Source organism: Oryctolagus cuniculus, chromosome 17 (genome assembly GCF_051225735.1).
Source record: "Oryctolagus cuniculus isolate XC-2025 breed Fujian yellow rabbit chromosome 17, ASM5122573v1, whole genome shotgun sequence".
NCBI classification, from domain to species: Eukaryota; Metazoa; Chordata; class Mammalia; order Lagomorpha; family Leporidae; genus Oryctolagus; species Oryctolagus cuniculus.
The window spans coordinates 34,923,860-34,950,471 of NC_142883.1; the positions used below are offsets into that span (position 1 = coordinate 34,923,860).

A 26,612-nucleotide genomic window follows, 5' to 3' on the forward strand; every position below is an offset into this window, starting at 1 on the left:
TATCCAAATTATCTTAAATATTTAGATACTCTAACTCTAGAAATACTCTTAGTGAGGTAGTTTGGCTATAATGGGAACCTTTTTATTAGATAATATTCCATGCTCATTCTTTGTAGCTTCCTTGGACATATTTATCATTAGGAGCAATGCCTAGGTAACCGATTAACCAAGCCAACAGTGGAGAATATAGTATAAGTGCTTCCAGTTCTTTCTTTATACTTTTTTAAGCTGGATTTCCTGCTAAATTCCTATGTCTTGTTGGAAATTTAGATTGTTTTACTGCTTAAAAACTCCTCTTTCATTTGCTATTTAACATAATGGCGTTCTTTTGCCCCCACCCACTTTTTGGCCATAGGTGAATCCAAGTCGACTTCCTGTGGTTATTGGAGGATTACTTGATGTTGACTGCTCTGAGGATGTCATTAAAAACTTGATTCTTGTTGTAAGAGGTCAATTCTCTACTGATGAGCTTGTTGCCGAGGTTGAAAAAAGAAACAGGTATAGTAATACTTTAACCTTTGTAACTAGTATAATTTAATAGTCTATTTTAGCATAATAATGGATAAAAATATAGCAGGTCAGTTACATCAGAGCTTTTCAGTAGCACATGAGGAGTAATTCCCTGAAGAAACTTAACTTCAAGGGTGATAGACTAGCTGATACAGCTGAATGTTTTCTGTAACTGTCACCTAGAAATCTAACTTAGTTGATCACTTTTTGGCATGTTTATAATTATAGCTATTTGGTTTGACTTTGTATATGCCTTTAATGTGAACTGTATAATAACCTTCCTTATTTAGGTAGGTACACAACAGTTTATTTAATAACTAATTATTCACTTACAGTGTGGTGTGTGTTCAAGTGTAAGAGGGAAAGGAGAGGGCCAGTGCTGTGGCATAGTGGGCTAAGCCACTGCCTGCAGCGCTGGTATCCCATGAGGGCGCTGGTTTGCGACCTAGCTGCTCCTCTTCCAATGCAGCTCCAGCCATTGCAACCATTTGAGGAGTGAACCAGCAGATGGAAGATCGATCTCTCTCTCCCACTCTCTCTTTAACTCTGCCTTTCAAAAAAATAAAATAAATCTTTACATAAATAAATTTATCTAAAAAAAAGAGGGAAAAGAATTCCTTGTGCCACTCTGGATTAAACTAATACTTAATTTATAGTACCTTAGAATGATAATATGAATTGTGAATTTTTAATAATACAGTAGAACATAGGATAAAGGCTTTTAAAACTTAAGAATGAAACTTTATTTTAAGAAAGCTCATTTATTTGAAGGCAGAGTTACTGAGAGGTAGAGGCAGAGAGAGAGGTCTTCATCCACTGGTTCACTCCCCAGATGGCCGCAATACCCAGAGCTATGCCATTCCAAAGCCAGGCGTCAAGGGCTTTTTCCAGATCTCCCACATGGGTGGACTTGGGCCATCCTCTGCTGCTTTCCCAGGCCATAGCAGAGAGCTGGATCAGAAGTGGAGTAGCCAAGACTCGAAACAGCACCCATATGGGATGCTGGCACTGCAGGCAGTGACTTTACCTGCTATGCCATAGTGCTGGCCCCAACCTTTAAAAAATTTTTTTTATTTATTTATTTGAGAGGGAGAAACAGAGAGAAAGATCTTCCATCCATTGATTCACTCCCCAGATGGCCACAGTGGACGGACTTGAGCTGATCTGAGGCTAAGAGCAAAGCTTCCAGGTCTCCCACACAGGTGCAGGGGCCCAAGGACTTGGGCCATCTACCACTGCTTTCCCAGGCCATAGCAGAGAGCTGGATCGGAAGTGGAGCAGCCAGGACCCAAACTGGCACCCAAATGGGATGCTGGCACTGTGGGTGGCAGCGTTACCCACTATGCTACAGCGCTGGCCCCAGGTGGTAATAATTTAACGTGTCTGTTCCGCACTGAGGCTATTGTGGTCCCCTGTCCACTGCTTCATATTTTTCTGCCATTTCATGGCAAAAATGGCAACTAATGATGCAGTTCTGAAAAAACTGAAGGATGCAGAGGCAGAACCAGTCATTGAGTATCTTAAGCAGCAAATTTCACTTCTTAAAGAGAAAGCAATTTTGCAGGCCACTTTGTGAGAAGAAGTAACAACTGTATCTTCTGGTGCCAAAGAACAGGTAAAAGGAGAAGTAAAGAAGATGAAAGAAAAATTTTAAAAGAAAGAGAAGGAGAAACAGCAAGCAATAACAGGAAGTGCTAACTCTAAGCCAATAGATGTTTCCTGTCTGGATCTTTGAATTTGTTGCATGATTAGTGCCAGAAAACACCCTGATGCAGATTCTTTGTATGTACAAGAAATAGATGTTGGAGAATCAGCACCAAAAACAGTTGTCAGTGGCCTGGTGAATCAAGTTCCTCACAATCAGATGCAAAATTGGATGGTGGTTTTACTTTGTATCCCAAAACCTTCAAAAATGAAGGGAGTCATCTCTCAAGCAATGCTGATGTGTGCTAGTTCACCAGAGAAAATTGAAATCTTGGCTCCTCCTAATGGGTCTATACCTGGAGACAGGATTACTTTTTTTTTTTTTCTTTTTTTTTTTTTTTTGACAGGCAGAGTTAGTGAGAGAGAGACAGAGAGAAAGGTCTTCCTTCCGTTGGTTCACCCTCCAAATGGCCTCTATGGCCAATCCGAAGCCAGGAACCAGGTGCTTCCTCCTGGTCTCCCAGGGCCCTCTTGGGCCATCCTCCGCTGCCTCCCCAGGCCACAGCAGAGAGCTAGACTGGAAGCAGGCCAGTCAGGACTAGAGCCACGGCGCCGGCCCCGATTTTTGCCTTTTTTTTTAAAAAAACAGTATGTTTAATGAAAATGTTCATAACAACTACATGAATTTCATAGATAAAGTAATGGAATAATGCTTTTTTCTGGCTGTTTTCAATGTTTAAACAATGGATTAAAGAGGCATGATTATTAGCACCATAGAAATGTAAGCTATAGCTTAGGAAGACTGTATCCTCTGGTGATATGAGAACTATAACTGTTAAAGCCAGGGTTTCTGAAGCTACCAAATTGTATTCCCAATATATCTTTAAGGTACAAAGATCACTTTTGGCTATAAATAATGTTTTATATTAATTATATTAAAATGATCTTCAGATAATCTGGCCTGTATCATAAAAGAATTTTTTCTAAAGCCTGCATATTTTGTATAATACCAAAACAGGAGAGTCTGTAATCTGTAATCTGTAAGCAGATAGGTCTGGGAGAGGGAAAAACAGTCCTATATATCTTCTGTGTAATCTTGGGAAATCCACTTACTCATCTCTTAATTTCCCAGTCGGATTGTTGAGAATTAAAAATAATGTTATGTGAAAATACTTGACAGACTGTAAGCTATTTATATAAATAGCGTTGTCAAGAGTATACTATGGGCCGGTGCCGTGGCTCACTTGACTAATCCTCTGCCTGCGGTGCCGGCAGCCCGGGTTCTAGTCCTGGTTGTGGTGCCGGGTACTAGTCCCGGTTGCTCTTCTTCCAGTCCAGCTCTCTGCTGTGGCACAGGAGGGTAGCGGAGGATGGCCCAAGTGCTTGGGTCCCTGCACCCGCATGGGAGACCAGGTTAGGAAGCACCCGGCTCCTGGCTTCAAATTGGCGCAGCGCTGGCCGTGGCGCCCATTAGGGGAGTGAACCAATGGAAGGAAGACCTTTCTCTGTCTCTTCTCTCCCTGTATAACTCTACCTGTCAAAAAAAATTTATTAAAAAATTTATTTAAAAAAAGTATGCTATGTACTTTTATACTTTGTGTGTCTGTGTGGGTACAAACAGTTGAATTCTCTTAGTATAGAGTTGGTATTCTGTATATAAAGTCAATTAAAAACTAATCTTAATGAAAAATAGAATGGAAGAGGGAGTAGGAGGTGGGATGGGAGTGGAGGTGGGAGGGCCGGAACAGGGGTAAGAACCACTATATTCCTAAAAGCTGTACATAAGAAATTTGTATTCATTAAATAAAAACCTTCAAAAAAGAGTATTCTATGCAAGGGCCTGCAACGGGTAAAGCTACTGCCTGCAACACTGGCATCCCATTTGGGCGCTGGCTGTTCTACTTCCAGTCCAACTCCCTGCAGATGTGCCTGTGAAAGCAGTGGAGGATAGCTCAAGTGCTTGAGCCCTGCCAGCCACCTTGGGACACCCGGAAGAGGCTTCTGGCTCCTGGCTTTGGCCTGTCCCAACCCTGGCTGTTGCAGCCATTTGGGGAGAGAACCAGGGGATGGAAGAGCTCTTTTTCTCTTGTGTCTCTTTCTCTCTGTAGCTGTGACTTTCAGATAAATAAATCATTTTTAAAAGAACAGAATATGCTATTCATAATAATACTATATGTGTGGTTTTTGTTTTTGCTAGATTGAAACTGCTTCTGCCTTGGCTAGAAGCCAGAATTCATGAAGGCTGTGAAGAGCCTGCTACTCACAATGCGTTAGCCAAAATCTACATAGACAGTAATAACAACCCCGAGAGATTTCTTCGTGAAAATCCCTATTATGACAGTCGTGTTGTGGGAAAGTATTGTGAGAAGAGAGACCCGCATCTGGCCTGTGTTGCTTATGAACGTGGCCAGTGTGATCTGGAGCTTATTAATGTGAGTACTACTAATTGAATATGTACAGAGAAGGGTGTGCTTTTTTTTAACCTGTTACATCAGACTACTGAGTTTTGATGATGAGTACTTTTTAAAAACTTTACTTGAAAAAAGGTATGAACCTAAAAGTGACCTGAATAAAATGAGTGTGTAGATACTGACCTATTAACATTTAAACCCCACTAGCTTTATCATTGGCACTCTCACATTTTCTCATATGCTTGTACACTTCATTCATATATGTGTACACGTCAGTTTTTAACCATTTGAGAATTAAATCACACGTTCAGTGGCCTTAACACCCATGTTGTGTGTATTTTAAGTATAAGGATGTTCTCTTTCATAACCACATTATAAATACCACTCTAGTCATCATGATAGGATACTTTGAAAAATTATTTTCCATTTTTGTCAGTTGATCAATAATATCCTTTGTTGCAGTATTTTTCTCTAGGATCCAATGTTGCTATGGTTTTCAGTGTCTTTTTAGGCCTTTCATCTGGAAGAGTTCTGCATTTTGTCTTTTATGAGACTAATGTCTTTGTGAAAAAAAATTTGTAGCCTTTTTTTATCGAGGTGAAATATATATAACAAAATATATGTAACATAAAAGTAACCATTTAAAAGTGAGTTATTCAGTGGCTACTAGCACTATCACATTGTTGTATAATCATGACCTTTATCTAGTTCCAAGTTTTCCTCACCCCAAAAGGCATTCTTTAAAGTTTAAAAGATGTTTTTTAAGGGGTGGCATTGTGGTGTGTGATACCAGCATCCCATGTGGGCACCAGTTTGAGTCCCAGCTGCTCCACTTCCAATTTAGCTCCCTGTTAATGGCCTGCAAAAAGCAACAGAGGATGGCCTAAGTCCTTGGGCCTCTGCCACCCATGTAGGAGACCCAGATGAAGTGCCTGGCTTTGGCCTGGCCCAGCCCAACCATTTCAGCCATCATAAAGTGAACCAGCGGATGGAAGATCCCATCTTTCTCTATGTAACTCTGATTTTCAGATTAATAAATCTTAAGAAAAAGTTGTGTGAACAGTTTCTCCATGTACCCCATATCCTAACAGCCATCAAATTGTACTGTATCTATGGATTTGCCTATTCTGTATATTTCATATAAATGTAAAGTGTCTTTCTCTCTCTTTTTTTTTTTTTTTTAACAATCTTATTTATTTATTTGAAAAAGAAGGAGAGACAGAGATCTTCATCTGCTGGTTCACTCCCCAGATGGCTGTGAAGGCTGGGACTGGGCCAGTCCTAAGCCAGGAGCTTCTTCGAGGTCTCCCATGTAGGTGACAGGAGCCTAGACACTTGGGCTATCCTTTACTGCTTTTCCCAGGCCATGAACAGGGAGCTGAATTAGAAGTGAGGCAGCTGGGACTCAAACCAGCCAGAGCTTGTATGGGATGCTGGTGTTGCAGGGAGCAGTTTAACCCACTATACCACAGTGCCAGCCCCTAAATTCCTTTTTTTTTTTTTTTTTTAAATAGGACGTTTCTTGCTTGGAGTTTATCTGGTTCCTCATAGTTGGATTTAGATTATGTGTTTCTACCTAGAATACTGCTTAAGTATGGATTTGTCTCTTTTGTTTTTTAAGATTTATTTATTTATTTGAAAGTCAGAGCTACACAGAGAGAGAAGGAGAGGCAGAGAGAGAGAGAGAGAGAGAAAGTCTCCTATCCGCTGGTTCACTCCCCAGCTGGCTGCAATGGCTGGAGCTTTACCTGCTACACCACAGCACCAGCCCCAGATTTGTCTTTCTTATACTATAACATTGAGAGGCACGTGGTGTCCATCTGTCTTCTTTGTAACAATTTTTATTAAGTTGTACCATTACTCTATTGTATAATTTTTATTTTTACCCTTTAAGTTATATGAACATACTTAAGATCATGTAAATGTCCTCTTGACTCCTTCCTCCAATTTAGTGTCTTGTTTCCTACTTAAACTATCCTTAATGTGTTGGGGTTTTTTTGTTTTGTTTTTTTTGTTTGTTTTTTTGTTTTGTTTTGTGTTTTTGTTTTTTTGACAGGCAGAGTGGACAGTGAGAGAGAGAGAGAGAGAAAGGTCTTCCTTTGCCGTTGGTTCACTCTCCAATGGCCGCCGCGGCCGGCGCACCGCGCTGATCCGATGGCAGGAGCCAGGAGCCAGGTGCTTTTCCTGGTCTCCCATGGGGTGCAGGGCCCAAGCACCTGGGCCATCCTCCACTGCACTCCCTGGCCACAGCAGAGAGCTGGCCTGGAAGCGGGGCAACCGGGACAGAATCCAGTGCCCTGACTGGGACTAGAACCTGGTGTGCCAGCGCCGCTAGGCGGAGGGTTAGCCTAGTGAGCCGCGGCGCCGGCCCAATGTGTTGGTTTTTAAAATGAAGATTCTTGTATTCATAGTTGTGGATTCCTGTTTTTATTCAGTGGATTAAAAATCATTACTTACTTTCATGGTCAAATTATCACTGTTTTGACTGATGGAAACCTCATCAGTGTATTTCCTGTACCTGTGTCATGATTTCATCATTCTTTGCATACATCTATATTTTGTTCATAAGCAGCCTTGAAATTGACTGTTTCTCTAGGGAACTTTGATCCCTTTTAGTGGGACGTGGTTTCAGAAACCAGCATTTGGGGGTGCTTGTGTAGCAGGTTAAGCCACTGTTTGTGACACTGGCATCCCATATCAAAGTCCCATCTTGAGTCCCAGCTGCTTAGTTTCTGATTCCTACAAATATACCTGTGAAAAGAGCCAAAAGTGAGCTAAATATTTGGGCCCCTGACACTTTTGTGGGATTCCAGATGAGGTTATGGGCTCCTGGCTTCAACTAGGACTAATCCCTGTTCGATGTTGCCATTTGGGGAGTGAACCAGCTGATGAAAGATCTTTCTCTCTCCCTCTCTGTCTCTGTTTCTCTCCCTCTGCCTTTCAAATAAAATATTTTTTAAATAAAGTAAATCAAGATCTAAGCTCTAGATATATTTGCTTTTAGGATCTTTCAGTGATCAGAGCCAGGAATGTCCGTACACTACAGTTTTTATCATACATTCCTATATGTTTGGAAAAATAAACTCAATAATACCTTGTAAAACCTTGAGAAGAAAGCTAAAATGATGAACTCGCCCTACCAGATTTTTAAAGCATTTTACTAAGCCTCTGTAATCAAAACAGTTACAATACTGGTGCATAAATAGGCAGACTGGTGTAGAAGAATCAGAGCTCCAAAATAGGTCCACACTAGGGAAATTTTAAAACACCTCCAGAAATTTAATAATTGTACATTTTTTTGTTGAATTTTTTTTAAGATTTTATTTATTTGAGAGAGACAGAGAAAGGTCTTTCATCTGTTTGTTCACTCCCCAAATGACCACAGTAGCCTGAGCTGGGTCAATCTGAAGCCAAGAGCCGAGTGCTTCCTCTGGGTTTCACATGCAGTTGCAGGGGCCCAGGCACTTGGGCCACTTGTACTGCTTTCGTAGGCCATAAGCAGAGAGCTGGATCTGAGGTAGAGCAGCCAGGACACAAACAAATGCCCACGTGGCATGCTGATGCTGCAGGCAGAGGCCTAACCTTACTATGCCATAGCAGTGGCCCTGTTGGTTGAATTTTTTTTTTTTTTTTTTTTTGGACAGTGAGAGAGAGAGAGAGATGGGAAAAAGGTCTTCCTTTTCCGTTGATTCACCCTCCAATGGCCGCCACGGCCGGCGTGCTGCAGCCTGCGCACCACAAAGATCCGAAGGCAGGAGCCAGGTGCTTCTCCTGGTCTTCCATGGGGTGCAGGGCCCAAGCACTTGGGCCATCCTCCACTGCACTCCCTGGCCACAGCAGAGAGCTGGCCTGGAAGAGGGGCAACCGGGACAGAATCCGGCACCCTGACCGGGACTAGAACCCGGTGTGCTGGCGACGCAGGCGGAGGATTAGCCTATTGAGCCGCGGCGCCAGCGGCTGAATTTTAATGGGATAAATTAGAACGAGACCTTCTCAAATTGTGTAGAAAAGTAATGGATTTCTTTTCCTAAACAACAAACGGTGTTTAAATGATAAGAAATAACAGTTAAAGTTAAAGTCACTTAAAATCTTTATTTTGACAATAAAACTTATCTTATTTAGGTTTGCAATGAGAATTCTCTCTTCAAAAGCCTTTCCCGCTACCTGGTACGTCGAAAGGATCCAGAATTGTGGGGTAGTGTGCTATTGGAAAGCAATCCTTACAGGAGGCCTCTGATTGACCAGGTAAGTTGGCAGATGTGTTTGATTCTTCTTTTTCACTGTGATATATTTTCTTTCATTATACAACTGAATGTACTCAAATGGATCATATCTAACTGTGAGAGAAAGCAACACCAAATAGAAAATTAAAATTGTATATAAATCTACATAAATTTATATAAATATATGTATTAAGTAAATTAAGAAAAGTAAATATATTACAAAAGACATGATTATATAAAACTCCTAGTTTCTCATAGTTACAAGGAAAACAAGTTAAATGTTAAAGGATTACTGTTATGATTACCTGAGTAGTGAATAAATTTATTGAAAAAATTAAAGCCAATATGTCCACGAAAGACAAGGATTGATAAATGAAAGTACAAAAAAGCAAATGGGTAATGTTTAATGTCATTAATTAATTAGTATAGAACTGCAAGTGAGGTAGTTTTTGTACCTTTGTAAGTTTTACAAATTTTTTTTTTTTGTGACAGGCAGAGTTAGATAGTGAGAGAGACAGACAGGTCTTCCTTCCGTTGGTTCATCCCCTGAAATGGCACTACGGCCGCCGCACTGTGCCGATCCGAAGCCAGGAGCCAGGTGCTTCCTCCTGGTCTCCCATGCAGTGCAGGCACCCAAGCACTTGGGCCATCCTCCGCTACCCTTCCTGGGCCACAGCAGAGAGCTGGACTGGAAGAGGAGCAACCGGGACTAGAACTCAGCGCCTGTATGGGATGGATTAGCCAAGTGAGCTATGGCGCCGGCCCCAAAATATTTTTAAATTCCTAAAACTTGAGAGTTGTTATAATTGTTAAATTCTCTTGATAAAGATATAAGTAAAATATTTGGGAAAAGCACAGATTAAAAGCTATTAATTATTCATTCCTTTCATAGGATCCATTTCCAAGGAACATTCCAAAGTAGATCAAAAGCTTCCTGGAAGTGATATTTATTATAGCATCTGAGAACTATGCAAATAGCCAGGAATAGAGCAATTACTGACTTTAAAATACCATACCTATGAAGCTGAATTATATGCAGCCATTAAAGTGATGATGATGATGAATGTTAGTATAGATAATGTATGAATTAGGGAAAAGACAAAAAGTTACAGTTAGAGTGATTTTTTTCAGCAGAGTAGAATTACATATAATGTACATTCATGTACTGTGGTGAGTTTAAATGTGTTTTTCCTATTTCATTCTTTACTACATGTTTCAAGCTTTCCAGTAAGAGGCCAAGTTATTCTTACTAGGTAATGTTTTTTAAGACTGTCTTGAGTTTTAGTACTTATTCCTTATATATGCTCGGTAGGTTGTGCAGACAGCTTTGTCAGAAACTCAAGACCCTGAAGAAGTGTCAGTAACTGTTAAGGCTTTCATGACTGCAGACCTTCCTAATGAACTCATTGAACTGCTGGAGAAAATTGTCCTTGATAACTCTGTATTCAGTGAACACAGGTATGCAATCAGAAGATCCATTGCTATTATGTTCACCCTTTAATTATGATCTGTCAGTTTGGGAAAGGAACAGAGACCAAGATTAGAGAAGGTTGCTTAAATTTGCTCTCTTGTAATATTCCCTTCTCACCCCACTATAGTCATAATGGTTATTCTTTACTACAAATAAGTTTTCTAAATACTGCTTTTAAACGTCTTCCTCCCTCTCCTCTACCCTTTTCTTCCCTCTTTATCATGCATCCTTTCCTTTCCTTAGTTCACTCTCCTTTTTCTTGTGTAAAACCCTATGTTGTAGCATCAGCTAGAGCCTGGATCCTCTGCACAGTCACTGTGGTGTGAGTCTTTACAAGATGGTCCATGAATTCCTGATGGGGAGATTTGGTGAATACAATGTGTTTCTAGAGGCAGGGGGGTCAACAAGTTGTAGGTCTTGGAGATGTCATCAAAGGTGGTCTTGGCAAAGTTGCCCATGATAGCATTGCAGCCTCTGGCTGAGGTGTAGGAGTCATCAATGGCAGCCATCAGCAGCAGCATCTTGGGGGCGGGGGCCCAGATGATGTCAGTGTCTCTGGGGCAGCAATAACACATAACAGCACAGAGCCTTAGCGTTCAATCACCTGGCAAGGCATGGTATGGGTCTTGCTCACCTGTTTCCCTATTAGCTTCTTTGCACTGGCACAGTGGAGACCTTGGCCAGGATGATGGTTCTTTGAATGACATTGGCTACCTCTTTGGGACACTTGACACCCCAGCTGACCTGGCCATTGTTGTACACAGTGGCAACAAATACCTTGAACCTGATCTACTGGTCAGTGTGTATCTGCTTTTGCCCTGGCATAATTTTTTTTTTTTTTTAAGATTTCATTTGTTTACTTGAAAGAGTTACAGAAAGGCAGAGAGAGAGAGAGAGTGGTCTTCCATCCGCTGGTTCACTTCCCAGATGGCTGCAGTGGCTGGAGCTGCGCCAATCTGAAGCCAGGAGCCTGGATGTTCTTCTGGGTCTCCCAAGGACTTGGGCCATCTTCTACTCCTTTCCCAGGCCATAGCAGAGAGCTGGATCAGAAGTGGAGCAGCTGGGACTCGAACTGGCACCCATATGGGATGCTGGCATTGCAGGCGGGGGCTCTACCCACTACGCCACAGTGTTGGCCCTGCCCTAGCATAATCTTTAAAACTTCATCCTTGAGGGATGGCCTGGGGAAAACTCGGTGATCTCAAATTCTTTGTGAGCAAGAGAAATACATAGATGGCCTCCAGGGACTTGATCTTCATGTCTTTTACCAGGCAGCCCAGCTTGGTAACAGGGAGGCACTCAGTGTCCTCGGCCTTGCCTCTATGAGCTTTGCAGCTCCCATTCCAGAGCCTCTGGACCCTCCTACTGCACCCTTGTCTTCTGCCATTTGATATTCTCTTAGAGAAGAAGCTGAATGTCTTTCTTTCTTAAAGGAATTTGCAAAATCTCCTCATTCTCACTGCAATTAAGGCTGACCGTACACGTGTTATGGAGTATATTAACCGCCTGGATAATTATGATGCTCCAGATATTGCCAATATTGCCATCAGCAATGAGCTCTTTGAAGAAGCATTTGCTATTTTCCGGAAATTTGATGTCAATACTTCAGCAGTGCAGGTATATCTTCAGATTCTATGTAAATTGAATTAATGTAATGCCTTGTTTTTATTCAGAGCATGCATTGACCTATGAGGTTGGGCATAACTAATTACTGTGGAGTAGAAAGGCAATACAGTGCTAACAGCCTAAATGTAATTGCTTTGGTTAAGACCCGTTTTACTGTAAATATAATTTAAAAATGGATTGCCTAGGTCTTGATTGAACATATTGGAAACTTGGACCGGGCATATGAGTTTGCTGAACGCTGCAATGAACCTGCGGTCTGGAGTCAACTTGCAAAAGCCCAGTTGCAGAAAGGAATGGTGAAAGAAGCCATTGATTCTTACATTAAAGCTGATGATCCTTCATCATACATGGAAGTCGTTCAGGCTGCCAATACTAGTGGTATGACTTGTTACCTTGATGTGCTTGAGACCTCAGAAAATGATCATGCTAAGCATTTCCTTTCAACTAGGAATTGAATTCTGAAAAACTTACATCCTTCCATCTTAGTCCAGCTAAAGACAGGCTGCATTTCATGAACTTAAAGATATGTGACGAAGATTAATTTTCTGTTTTGTAGTCTACAAGTTCTCATCTTACAACCGTAAATGAAAAAGCAATTCAGTTGTTTATTTGGTCAGTGATAATACAGATATTTAATAGCATATTTGAAATTTTAGATGCATTGCATGGTTCACATTTGTTATTCTCTGTAATGTTTCCTTTAAAAGGCAATTTAGAGCAATTCTCATTTACTTGGGTGATAAAATATGCTAGGATGCTAGTGTTCGGATTTATTTTTTCTTTTTCTGTACTTAGGAAACTGGGAAGAGCTGGTGAAGTACTTGCAGATGGCCCGTAAAAAGGCCCGAGAGTCTTATGTGGAGACGGAGTTGATATTTGCACTGGCCAAAACTAACCGTCTCGCGGAGTTAGAAGAGTTCATCAATGGGCCAAACAATGCTCACATCCAGCAAGTGGGTTTCCTGTTCATACATTCTTCCCAGTCTTTATTTACTTATTATTTATTAGAGAATTCTAAACTGTTTATTCTCCATAAGCCCACAGTAGCCAGGACCCCAATTGTTTGAGCTATCACTACTGTTTCCTAGGTTTACCTTAGTGGGAAGCTGGACTCAGGAGCCAGAGCTAGATATTGTTCCCAAATTCTCTAACGAGCATTGTAATAGCATCTTAAAGCTGTAAAAAATACTCTGTCTCTGCCTCTCTCTGGGTAGCTCTTAACTCAAAATAAATAAATCTTTCCCACAAAGGGAGGGTGGTGTGGTGTTGTGGTATAGCAGGTAAAGCTACTACCTATATACCATATGGGCACCGGTTTGAATCCTAGTTGCACTACTTCCTATCCAGCTACCTGCTAATGAGAAAGCAGCAGAAAATGTCCCAATTGCCTGGGTCCCTGCTACCCATGTGGGAGACCTGGATGAAGCTCTTGGCTCCTGGCTCTGACCTGACCTACCACTGGCCATTGTGGCCATCTGGGGAGTAAACTAGTGGATGGAAGATTCTCTCCCTCTCACCTTCTCTCCCCCTCTCTCTGTAACTCTGAGTTCCAAAATAAATAAATCTTAAATAAGTAGTTGAGCAACTTTATTAGCTTAGTAGAATCAAAATATCCCAACTGAAGAACCCCAAGGAAAATTCTTGCAGGAAAACAGATTGTTTCTTAATTAAGATGTAAATTTGAAAAGAGAATTAAGCTAAGGCTACTATCTTATTGAATGTGGATTATGTTTTTTATTTTTTCAGGTTGGTGATCGTTGTTATGATGAAAAAATGTATGATGCTGCTAAGTTGTTATACAACAATGTTTCTAATTTTGGACGCTTAGCATCCACTCTGGTTCACCTAGGTGAATATCAGGCAGCTGTTGATGGAGCTAGGAAAGCTAACAGTACTCGAACATGGAAAGAGGTAAACTAAAGTTTGAATGAAAAATTAAGATTCTGTGTAGAAATAATCTTCATACTAAAGAGTTGAATTAATTATAATTTACATTTGAATTCACATAATGGAAATGTTTATTTTAGGTCTGCTTTGCCTGTGTAGATGGGAAAGAGTTCCGTCTTGCTCAAATGTGTGGACTCCATATTGTTGTACATGCAGATGAATTAGAGGAACTGATCAACTACTATCAGGTAATGAATAGGAGTCTTCTCTGTTAACTGAGACCCTTTGCCACAGATATTCTCATCTTTAATTGCACGTTTTTCTTCCTTAGGATCGAGGCTATTTTGAAGAACTGATAACCATGTTGGAAGCAGCACTGGGACTTGAGCGAGCTCACATGGGAATGTTTACTGAATTAGCTATTCTGTATTCTAAATTTAAGCCACAGAAAATGAGGGAACACCTGGAGCTTTTCTGGTCCAGAGTGAACATTCCTAAGGTAACCAGTGTTTACCATTGTGAAGCTACTATGTAGCTAAAACTAACGCTTTAAAAATATGCGATTATGTAGTTTTTTGTTAGAAATCCACATATAAAGCAATTAAATCTTTCTCATCTAGGTGCTAAGAGCTGCAGAACAAGCCCACCTTTGGGCAGAACTGGTATTTTTGTATGACAAGTATGAAGAATATGATAATGCCATAATTACCATGATGACTCATCCAACTGATGCATGGAAAGAAGGACAGTTCAAAGATATCATTACCAAGGTATGGTGCCATCTTCAGAAGGTAATCTTCAGAAGGAGACAGCTCACTGAAAAATAACTCTGACAATGTTTGGATTTTTAGGTTGCCAATGTGGAGCTCTACTACAGAGCAATACAGTTCTACTTAGAATTCAAACCTCTCTTGTTAAATGATTTGTTGATGGTGCTGTCTCCACGGCTGGATCACACTCGTGCAGTCAATTATTTCAGCAAGGTAATAATTTTAAACCAAGCATCATTATCAAGGAAGTTTAACTTTTGTCTCTGGAATTCCAACAATTTGCTGTGTTTATAACAAACTTTATTTTAAAGGTTAAACAGCTACCACTGGTGAAACCATATTTGCGTTCCGTTCAGAACCACAACAACAAATCTGTGAATGAGTCATTGAATAACCTCTTCATTACTGAAGAGGATTATCAGGTAAAACCTTTTGATTCTTGCACCTTCCCAAAAATCAGGTTACAATTGAGATACAAAGTTTGTTAATGTTCTACAGTAAAAATAAAACCCTTTCTCCTTAGGATTATAAACATTTATGTGTCTAAGATCTAAATTTAGTAAGGTTCTCAGAATTGATAATTTATGCTTATTTGAAAAACAGAATGACAGATCTTCCATCCACTGATTCACTCCCCAAATTGTCACAAGAGCTAGGTCTGGGCCAGGCTGAAGCCAGGAGCCAGGAACTGCATCCTGGTCTCCCACATGAGTGTCAGGGGCCCAAGTACTTAGGCCATCTTCTCTGCTTTTCCACATATATTAACAGGAAGCTGGTTTGAAAGAGGAGCAATCAGGGCTCAGCCTGGCTCTCTGATATGGAATGCTGGTGTCTCAAGTGGCAGCTTAAATGGCTGCACCATAATGCTTACCCCCAGAATTGATAAAATCTTAAATTTTATTCTGAGATACAGACACTGACACAGCTAACTCCACCTGCTGATTGACTCCCCAAATGCCCATGATAACTGAGGAGGGCTGGGGCTGAAGCCAGGAGCCAGAAACTTGCTCCAGGTCTCCCACGTGGGAGTCTAGTACCTAATTTGTGAACCATCACAGCTATCTCCCAGGGTTTCCCTAACAGGAAGTTGTAATTGGTGGCTATACTAGGATAGTAACCCAGACACTCAAAATTTCATATCCATTCAAGTTAGTCCTTAAATACTAAAAACTGTAGAAAACTGTACCTTTGGAAAATCTTGCAGTATACTTGAGGACTTTATTGTTATAAAATTAGATTGCAGAAACTTGATACCTCTTCACATATTCTAACTTTGTAATTTGATGCTTGACTCTAGGCTGTCATATAACATGATACAGTAACTAGTAAATATGGAACATGAGTGTTAAACTAAAATAATACGCTGATTTGGATGGCTTTATTTCTCTTAAGGCTCTGCGAACATCAATAGATGCTTATGACAACTTCGACAATATTTCACTTGCTCAGCGTTTGGAAAAACACGAACTCATTGAGTTCAGAAGAATTGCTGCTTATCTCTTCAAAGGCAACAATCGCTGGAAACAGAGCGTAGAGCTGTGCAAGAAAGACAGCCTTTACAAGGTTGATAAAGTTGGTGGGGTGGGGATGTTAACGCCTAAAATGGTGTATTGCAAATAATTCTGATCTATAAAAATTAGCTTTATGAATATAAGAGTTGACGTGAAACTCACACTTGAGGAGATGGTAATTTAGTCAGTAGGTTTCTTAACTCTGGGAGGCTGTTTTAAGTTTAGTACAAAGCTCTCCGTAAAACAGAAATGTAGCCTTTCTCTATCCTCAGAATTTTAATTTAATTATATAACTGGAGGGTTCTTTTCCCCCCACCTTGCAAACCCAGATTTAAGTTTCTGAAGAGTTTTCCATTGTATATTTGGTTTACCAAATGAGCATGCTTGAATTTAATGTTTGACCTTCATTATTGACTTTGAATAGGATGCAATGCAGTATGCCTCTGAATCTAAGGATACTGAGCTGGCCGAAGAACTTCTACAGTGGTTTTTGCAGGAAGAAAAAAGAGAATGCTTTGGAGCTTGTCTCTTTACTTGTTACGATCTTTTAAGGCCAGATGTTGTCCTGGAAACCGCATGGAGGCACAATATCATGGATTTTGCCATGCCCTATTTCATCCAGGTCATGAAGGAATACTTGACAAAGGTAATGATACCTCTGAGCATATTCAGATCTAACTGTCTTGAGGATATATAAAAATCTACTTACAGGTCTATTTTTTCAAATTTTTTTTTCTCTAGTAGAAGTAAGTAATTTAGGTGATGATAAAATATTCCTGTTTTTTAGAAATTTTTATTAGCTAACAAATGACATTTGTTGGAAAGAGTACAATCATAACTTGTCAGAATATTTACCCTTAGTGTATTTCTGGCAATGAATAATCATATTCCGTATTTCGTTGTCTATTAACATGTGATAAAAATGTATCAAAATAGGAAAAATCAAAATCATTGTAACTTAGGTGGCCATAACTAATATTTTAAATTTCCCTTTATTTGGTTTGTTCCTGACTTTAATGTCTGTGCCTGTTCCCCCTGGGAAAACTGTATATGGCTTCTTAACATCTGGTTGATTTTCACAATTTTTGATATAACCCCTGACTTTAAAATATCATAGGAGGTTAATAATTAACCACGTTTCTTAAAACAACTAGAACAAGCTGGGGGTATAATCTACCTTATAAAATTGACTTGTTAATCTTAGTGTCCCTTTTAAATGTTATTTTTTTATTCACCTTATCCTTAACAGTTTTTAGCTTTCTGGTTTTAGAACATTTTAAAATGATTACAAAGGATCCATTTTGTCAAAAAAAAAAAAAAAAAAAAAAGGCTTAAAATCAGAGTCTCACGTCTGATACCTTCAGCATGACTAAAGGGGGATAGAAAGCACTATTCACAACCCCCAGGACACTGAAGTTTTCCTTAAGATATCACCTAATTAAATACTGTTGTATTTGGTTACAGTTCTTAAAGAATTAACATTTTCTTTGTAAAGTTCAGTGTAAGAGGTAAAAACAGTTTGCCCTATCTTAGCTTACATGAGAATAGCTTCTTTTCTTATGCATTATACCAACTTTTGAGACCTGGCTCTAAGCTGCTGTTAACCTAAGTGCCGTAAATTTTACTAGTGATTAAGCTGCTTTCTTTCACACTGACTGTAGCATAAATTCTTCTGCAATAAGCTCTGAAGTTAAAAAAAAATTTCTCCATTTTGCTTCCAGTATGCCCTTTATTTTCACTTCTCTTATACTTTTTTAGTGGTTAGATGTTTCTCCCTAAACCTTTGTTGCTGATTCTACCTTTTTATGCTCAATATGGAATTTGATTTTTTTTCTAAGCTGCACCTTCTGAATTCCTTTGCAGGTTGATGCAATAAAGGAAAAGGTGAAAGTTGATTCTTTTCCATCTTTAAGTCTGGAGGACTAAGTCTAAGGAATTTGCATGATTTTTTTTTCCTTCCTTTTCTACACTGCTGCTGCTGCTTTTTCCCCCCCAATAAATTTTCACTAAAGCCTCTGCAAGTCCCTTGAAACATAACGATAATAGAGCTGTAGGACATTAGTAGATGTTTGCTACTAATCGGCTAATAGGCTTTAGGAAGGGCAGGAGGCTAATCAGTAGTTGGTTCACAGTCTGTCTTAAATACGTTATTAAAAACTGAGCTTGGTGAGTTTTCATATTAATTCTAAACTATCAGGAAATTTCTTTTCCTTGTCAGGGTATCTGACTGTAGTAGGAGTTTCTTAATAACTTGAAATAAATTAAAACAGCCTCTGGTTTTATTTTGTGAGCTTCCTGACAGTTGTTGAATTTATATATGTGTATACATGCCCTAAAAGGTTTTTTGGGGTTTTTTTTTTATATTGAAGGACTGTGATCCAGTTTCTGATCTCTTGATTCTTACTAATTTTTTGCTGAAAGTAGATAGAAGAGATACTAGCTGCTTCCGAAGAGACTTTCCTCATGTTTCTCCAGGTGTCCAGTTCTTATGGTGCTAGTCTATTTTTAAGAAGACTCAAAACCTTTTTATATGAGAGCCAAGTTTGCTGTAATTGTTGCTAAGCAATATGGATTATTTCTGTTGATAACAAAGCAATATTGACTTCTTCCTGAAATAAGGTACATAACTTAAGATACCTAAAATTTGCGCTCTCTTCAATCACTTGGCTTGTCAGAGGTCAAATTGAGGCACCTTTTGGGTGCTGCTGCCTTCATTGGCTTGTCTCCATCTTATATAAATAAAACAATAAACTTCCAAATTCTGGTTAGAAAAGGATGGGAAGGTAAAGGAGAGTTGAAACAAATTGAAAAGTATTTAAGTGGGGACAAAGCCTTGGGATTATATTGAACCAAACTGGAGTCACCACTGGAACTTAGGGCAAACCTGAGTAAAATGCATTGTGTGTGAGACCCTTCAGCAGCTAGTAAGCAAGGCAGTTAGAAAGCGTGTGTGTGAAAAAATAGGTAATTGAACTGCAGTGTTATGCATTGTTCTCAATCAAGCATGTACAAGTCATTGCGATTACATCATACTACTTTGAAACTATAGCATTGCTGTGGGCTGTGTGTGTTTCTTGAGAGCCTGTATAGCAACAGTCATCCTCAGATCTCACTTCTTGCTTCAGTACTTTTGCCTTTTTTTCATGCACACATACACCAGAATAACTGACTGCATGTTAACTTTTCCTCTGCAGCATATTGCAGTCCCTGTGGAAAAGCCTTTTAGTGAATTTTCAGTAGCACAGATGGAACTGAATTCGGTGACTTGCTTACCTGTAATTTTTCATTTTTAATGCAAGGATCAGAAACTTTTGTTACAGCTCTTAACAAAAGCTTGTGTTCATAAAAGCCTTCTCTGCTTTCCTTTTTTGAGCAATCTAAATTGGGTTAGTGGAAACAAATTGGATGTTACTGTGCCAGAGGCTGTCCTATTACATAGAAAAATCAAAAACTTTTTGCTTAACTTGATGCTATTCCTTCAGAATTTTTGTTGTTTTTTCCCCTCTTACAACCAACCTGCCTGTATCTATGCCTGGGCATTGTGGTATTGCTAGCTTTTCTAAGTCTTCCATGTATTTCTGTAATAGGATTTCTGTGTTCAACATCTGAGTCAGACATTAATTTTTTAAACAGGTGTTAGTTCACTTTAGATTCTTTTCCTTGAAAGTCCTGAAATGTATTATGGTGGTTTTTGGTTACTTCATTTTTCTTAGAAGTTATTAATGTACAGGCATCCATGTAATTTTTCTGCCTAACTCCTATAGTTCACTCTTGGATACCGGTTTAGTAAAACCCCCATCTGACCCTTGATGGCACAGAAGTGTGCTTTAAATTCGATAGCTGTAACAATTTTTATTTTAAGTTTGGATGCCGAACAGTGGGTATTTAACATTGTGCTTATACTTAATGATAGTCTTTAATTTGATACTGGGATGATTTGTAGTGTGATCATTCAGTCTGTAAAATAGGATAACAGTGTACAAAAACAAACTACCCCATCTTCTGTGGTAGACAAACCACTTTTCATCTGAAGACGTCCAGAGTCTACTTAGGCTTTTCTCAGGCTTTCAGTTCCCTGACACATTGAGATAAGTTTTACTTATATTTATTGGCATGAAACAATTAAAATACAAAGTCATGTCCTAACTTTAATGGCCTGTGTTAAGACTCAGACCCTATTCTAATAGCTTCAAATGGAAACAAGCTGTTGCTTTAACCTTTTTAGCACCTGGTTTTGATAATTTGTTTACCTAATCTGCATGTTTGTTTTTGTGAGTGATTTTCACTATTTCACTACTTTTTCAAGAATAAACATGCAATGGCCATTCACAAATGCACTTGGCTCCCCAGTCTCACCCAGGAACTTTGAAAACCACTAGTAATAGATAACACTGGGGTTTGAAATTTAGATTTACTTAGAGTGTAATATATACCAATTAACTGTAATACTTTGGTTACAGTACCAACTTGTAAATACAGTGTGAAAGGCAATGGAAGACGCATGATACAGATTTCCTGACCCTAGGGTCCTACTGTCTCTTCCAATTCATCACTGAATTGTAGAAATCAAATTATATTAGCATGAGATGGATGATTTCGTTCAACTTTCTCATAATACATGAAAGAGAAGGAAATTAGAGCACCAGTGCAATAGTCTGCCAAGGTCACACAACTAGGGAGTAGATGTGTTAAGGTATTTTTGTTCCTTTCTTTCATTAATACATTGGACTCCTCTACAGAATTATTTCTGGCTGTTACTATCTACTTTGACATAGAGTAAGTAGCATATAATAGCCATTTACTACTTTGGCTTAATTATAAGAAAATGTTTTCTTCGCAAAGAAGTTGGGACAAAATCAGGCTTTCCTATTTACTTAATAAAAAATAATGCCTGTGGCAGTAAAGTGTGCATACAGCCTGTCTTCATACCAAAAAGATTGAATGTGGAACCACTTGAGTCTTAGGCTTCAGCATGCACCTGTAACCAGTATGAGCAGAAGCTGTGCAGTTTGTAGAGATCAGCTGCTCTGTACACGTACTTATCTAGTCATTAGACTCATTTTACTTTTTGCAATACCATTTCCTTTGTTGAGGGAAGTCTTGCTGGTTCATGAGTTCATTATTACCTTTGATAGATTTAAAACTTCATTGGAAAAAATGGTTACTTCCTGTTTTCTCCCTCCCTCAGGCTGCATCCTAGCATGCCCAGTTTTAGCCTGGCGTGAGCTTTTATGGCATTTATAAATCCCTCCCTTCTGAGGGTTTATAATGACAGTGCTGAAAACCACCTTGACTGAAGTATGAACATTGCCGTTGAATTTGAGGGGGCCTGAGAATGTTCTTTCTAGTCTGTTTTATTTTGACAGAATTTAACATACTAAGGCTTTTCCACTTTCTGCCATAAACCTAGGTTTATAATATTTTGGGGGTTCTAATTAACATAACCTATTTTTCTCCAGGTGGATAAATTAGATGCTTCAGAATCATTGAGAAAAGAAGAAGAACAAGCTACAGAGACACAACCCATTGTTTATGGTAATTTCTCTTAAATCTTATCCATTAGGTAGAATTCTTTAGCGATGCTGCCTCAGCTAGAAATAGAACAGGTTTCCAAAATGCAGCTGGCATGCTGAGTCAGGGAATACCTCCTCCTCCCACCAGCATTTCCTGAGAGCCAGTCTTAACACAGGCATTTACATTATTCACTAAAATAATCTTAAATATAAGTGATAGCTCAAAAGCAATTACACTTAAGATTACTTAAACCTCCCTGTACTTGCTCTTAAATTACTGAGAAAGAATGGATTTTCTTTTCAGAAGATAGGAAGTGATCAAATATTGCAAGGCTGCCTTTAGTATACTTTACATAAAGAATACAGCCTCGGGACTGGCACTGTGGCATAGCAGGTAAAGCTGCCACCTGCAACACTGGCATTCCATATAGGCACCGGTTTGAGTCCTGGCTGCCCCATTTCCAATCCAGCTCCCTGCTAATGCACCTGGGGAAGCAGTGGAAGATGACCCAAGTATTTGGGCCCCTGGAACCACATGGGAGACTCAGAAGTGCCTGGCTCCTGGCCTCAGATTGGCGCAGCTCCAGCCTGTTGAGGCCATTTGGGGAGTGAACGAGCAGATGGAAGATGTCTTTCTCTCTCTTTGTAACTCTGCCTTTCAAATAATCTTTTTAAAAAAATACAGCCTCACTTTAAGTTTTTTACTGGAACAGAGAACTGAGTAGAATTTCCATTTGAGAACTTGCAAGGCAGAGAGGATTTTTTTGGTTATTTTTTCCATAGGCAGAGTTAGAGACAGGTGGAGGTGGAGGAGGTATCCTCCATCTGCTAGTTTACTTCCCAGATTTGACCTAGGTTGAAGCCAGGAGCCTGGAACGCCATCTAGGCCCCTCATGTGGTGGCAGGGGTCTAAGCACCTTGGCTATCAGCTGCTGCCCTTCCAGGTGATTAGCAGAGCTGGATCAGAAGTGGAATATCCAGGACTTGTACTGGTACCTGTAGGGGATGCCAGTGTTGCAGGCAACACTTAATCTGCTGTGCTACAACTCTGGCCCCTGAGAGAGATTTTCAAACTTTCAAATGAATATGTAAGGCACTTGAATTTCTTCTTAGATCAGAATGTCTAAATTACTTCACCTTTCCATGTCATACTTGGTGAACCAGGGTTGTTTGAACAGTGAATTTGAAAGGTACAGCATTCTAACCAGGTGTTCTTTGGAGGGGTGCATAAAACTACAACCATGACATCTCAGGCTACAGAAGAAAATGACAACATAGAAATTTCTTGATCTCTTTCTCATTTTTGATAAAAGTATTAGGGAAATTTGGGGGTTAGTTTTGATAAAGTTGGATAAGATAAACATAAAATGCATTCTTTAAGACAGAAGCAAGATATTTGACATAACCAACATAGGAAATCCAGTAGAAACGTTCATACGTACTGAATGTGGCTTGTCATCAGTGTTGAGGCAACTGAAATTGGGCTTGGGATTTCGAGAGAGAAATCAGTAGCAAGGTTAGAGGTGATTTTTTTTCCAATAAACTGCTTTCCCAAAATAATTTGCTCACTAAGCACAATTTTGGCCATTCTCCCCAAAAAAGAGACATGAAGCCACTCGTGCTGGAAGAAATGTACTTGTTTTTGTGGGAGTAAAGAAAGGTACTAGGTGTTTTCACTCTAAATATTCCCAGTCCTCTACAGGTCTTATTTTCTGTATGTAGGCAATAACTGTTTAACTTTCATAAGAAAGACTGTTAACTATAGCATGAGTACATAGTAGAGGGCATGTGCTCTTATGTATTTCCTATCTTAGTACATTTCATATCTAATACATACTTCAACATGTCTTATTTTTGGTTGCTTAGATATGTTTAAATCAAATGTTTTATAAGTTGATATCTATTAAAACGTTATCAGTTAAAATTACTCATTTTATTGTCACTAAATACCATGTGATAGGTTTGTTGGCAGTTGTCTGGCCCAGTCATGTCATGCCATGTGCATATTGCTGTAAATGATACCAGGTTCTGGCTCTCAGCCTTGTATTTGCTGGCATTTTAGATAGGACTCTTCTGAGGGTGACATTGTGATGGTCAGGTGTCTCCACCTGTAAGCTGTGATTATGTTGCTAGTGGGGGAGATGGGAATGATACAGACTTACCATGCTAACAGTTTACCATATCCCTGCTTCCCCCTGTCCCTTTGCTTTTTCTCTCTTTAGGTCAGCCCCAACTGATGCTGACAGCAGGACCCAGTGTTGCAGTTCCTCCCCAGGCACCTTTTGGTTATGGTTATACTGCACCACCCTATGGGCAGCCTCAGCCTGGCTTTGGGTACAGCATGTGAGATGGAAAGCTGATCCTGTAGTCACCTATTTTCGTACTGAAACATCATTTACCCACTTCTCAGTTTATAATGGGGGGAACCAGGCAGCGTGTTCTTGTAACCTTTATTTCATGAAGGACTACTTTTTGTTTCTAACTATAAACTGGGGTCACCTATGTTAAAACCTTATCTCACATTCCACATCATTTTAGAATTTATTTTCGAAGGGGAATAGTTTCAATGTTTTATTCACTTGGGGTTTTTTTGCCACCCTCATTCTTTCAAGAACTGCTTAATATTCAATCTGTTGTGAAGAACCTGATTTGCACTCTGTAGTGTTTAAAGAAGCAAAGAAACTCTAATGCTGAATCTCTTAAATTTAGTGTATGTAAACAGCTTACAATATGTATTGTCTAAATGCATTTAAATCTTTTATTCAAAGAAAAGCTACCGCAAAAATACTGGTATATGACCATGCAAGACTGTCAGTGCCGACAAAGACAACACTAATCAGCAGATCCTTTACTGGATTGCAGTGCTCTCCAAATTATTTGAAAAATGCGTACAGACAACTTGCCTGATTTTTAAATGAGCGTAAAAGGCCCTCTAACCTATGCAGGTTTCCCATTACACATATAGAAAATGCTAGTGTGTTTTGCTCACTACATATGTAACAGGTGCCCTTATGTTGTGCTGTATCCTGTGCTTTTTCTGTGGGACCATTCCATTCAGGAACAAAGAGCACCATGATTCCAATCTTGTGTGTATTTACTAACCCCTCCCTGAGGTTTGTGTATGTTGGATATTGTGGTGTTTTAGATCACTGAGTGTACAGAAGAGAGAATTCAAACAAAATATTGCTGTTCTCCAGTTTTGTTTGTGGAATCTGAAATTACTCCAATTTAAAATAAATTACTGGACTGTGGAAATATCATGCATAATGCAGTTTTAATTAAGCACTCTCAAACCAAAAGAAGTAATAGTTTTGGTAGTTTCCTATTGGATACTGAGGCAGTATAGGGAGGCATCAGAGGAATGAAGATTGGGAAGTTTGAAGACATTATGTATTGTGTCACGTGCAGTTGTCTGAAGAACCATTCACTACTACAGTGGGTTACATTTTCTGTCTCGAATGACATTTTAACCAAGTGGCTTTTTAGCTTTCTATCAAAGCATTTCACTTAAATGAACAAACCATGGGTGTTATTAACCTAAATAAAGTTATGTTTAAACATGTAGTTAACATGCTGTTTCTCACCATGAACTATAAAGTGCCAATAATATGGATAGTTTTTTTTTTAATCCAACTCTTTAACTTATAGGTGAGATTGTTACTTTAAGTTCATTTCATTATCCCTAACCCTTATTAGTCTACCCTCATCTAGCTTTGTATTGCTCTATAATTCTGTTAGACAAATTACCATAAGCTCCACAGGAGTATTTTTGTGTTTTAAATTGATTTTATCTAAGAGGCAGAGAAAAGAGAGAGGAAAAACTTCCTATCCTAGCTCATTCCTCAAATGCCATAACAACCAGGACTGGGCTGAAGTCAGAAACTGAGAACTTAATCCAGGTCTCCCACATGGGTGTTAGGAACCCAAATATTTGAGCAGAAAGGTGGAGTCAGGAGTCAGGAGCCAGAGCCAGGTATTGAACCCAGTCACTCCAATATGGGGACACAGACGTCTCAACTGCTGGACACCTGCCCCCATCAAGGTGTTTTTCAAACTATAAAACCTAGGGGGCTAGCGCTGTGGCATAGTGGGTAAAGCTGCCACCTGCAGCACTGGCATCCCATATAGGCACCAGTTCGAGTCTCAGCTGCTCTACTTCTGATCCAGCTCTCTGCTGTGGGCTGGGAAAGCAGTAAGGATGGCCCGGGTCTTTGGGCCCCTGTACCCACGTGGAAAACCCAGGGGAAGTTCCTGGCTCCCAGCTTCGGATTGACACAGCTCCATTGGGGAGTAAACCAGCAGATGGAAGACCACTCTTTCTGCCTCTCCTCCTTTCTCTGTATGACTCTTTCAAATAAATAAATAAATCTTTTTAAAAAAATAACCCACAGGCCCTTCTCCCACTTTTAATTCTATCCCTCCCTCATCTTCCTAAAGGAAAGTATATACACATATAGTACACATACTTTTACTATTAGTTGGCTTGTCATTGTGAAAACGGCTTACTGCACTTAGGTTCCTGGATCTCTGCTCGCTTTCTTCATGAAAAATCAAGAGGGAGAATAGTACTGGTCCTTGGAAGCTCAAGAAGACATTAATGGAAAATTTAAGTGGAAAGAAAGCTTTCAATGGTTTTCTTGCCTGGTACTCAAAGCCATTGTAAAAAAAAAAACAAAAAACAAAAAAACCTGATACTCCTTGACAACTCCTAGGGCTCTTGAAAACAAGTTTATGGGAAATGGAATTAAAAGATAAGTTCATTTTGATGCAGAAAATTTGGTATCTGTGCCTGCGTGGAATATTCAGAGAGTTCATGGGAAAAATGCATGTTATGAAAAAACTGGATTTCAAAATATTTTTGCACCAGAATAAACATACTTTACTTGCATATTTCCTTGAACTTTGGAAGTACCATAGTACTTCGGCATGGCCATTAATACATTAGACATTTCCACTATAAATGGTTCAGTATGCTTAAATTATTTTGGATCCCAAAGAGCTGTACTCTGTCATTTATGTCTGGATATTTGCTGTGATTAGAAATTA

The 26,612-nt window shown here is 39.5% G+C and overlaps 1 protein-coding gene and 1 pseudogene across 2 annotated transcripts in view; both read left to right on the plus strand.

Annotated features, from left to right (window-relative positions):
- CLTC (clathrin heavy chain) overlaps positions 1-24,821 on the plus strand; it is an 81,155-nt gene extending 56,334 nt beyond the window's left edge. Inside the window, exons 16-33 of one of the 2 annotated variants that reach the window (XM_008271197.5) lie at positions 356-498; positions 4,352-4,586; positions 8,688-8,810; positions 10,101-10,246; positions 11,693-11,876; positions 12,071-12,263; positions 12,681-12,838; positions 13,632-13,796; positions 13,913-14,020; positions 14,104-14,271; positions 14,393-14,542; positions 14,624-14,755; positions 14,854-14,964; positions 15,935-16,105; positions 16,478-16,699; positions 17,917-17,937; positions 21,513-21,588; positions 23,789-24,821. In XM_008271197.5, coding sequence (XP_008269419.1) covers positions 356-498; positions 4,352-4,586; positions 8,688-8,810; positions 10,101-10,246; positions 11,693-11,876; positions 12,071-12,263; positions 12,681-12,838; positions 13,632-13,796; positions 13,913-14,020; positions 14,104-14,271; positions 14,393-14,542; positions 14,624-14,755; positions 14,854-14,964; positions 15,935-16,105; positions 16,478-16,699; positions 17,917-17,937; positions 21,513-21,588; positions 23,789-23,913 — 2,631 coding nt within the window. In that variant the 3' untranslated portion in view covers positions 23,914-24,821. The remainder of the gene's footprint in view (positions 1-355; positions 499-4,351; positions 4,587-8,687; positions 8,811-10,100; positions 10,247-11,692; positions 11,877-12,070; positions 12,264-12,680; positions 12,839-13,631; positions 13,797-13,912; positions 14,021-14,103; positions 14,272-14,392; positions 14,543-14,623; positions 14,756-14,853; positions 14,965-15,934; positions 16,106-16,477; positions 16,700-17,916; positions 17,938-21,512; positions 21,589-23,788) is intronic. The other variant, XM_008271198.5, reaches the window with a different exon arrangement.
- Positions 1,825-2,922, plus strand: LOC138846149 (aminoacyl tRNA synthase complex-interacting multifunctional protein 1 pseudogene; annotated as a pseudogene).
- Positions 24,822-26,612: the final 1,791 nt, after the last annotated feature.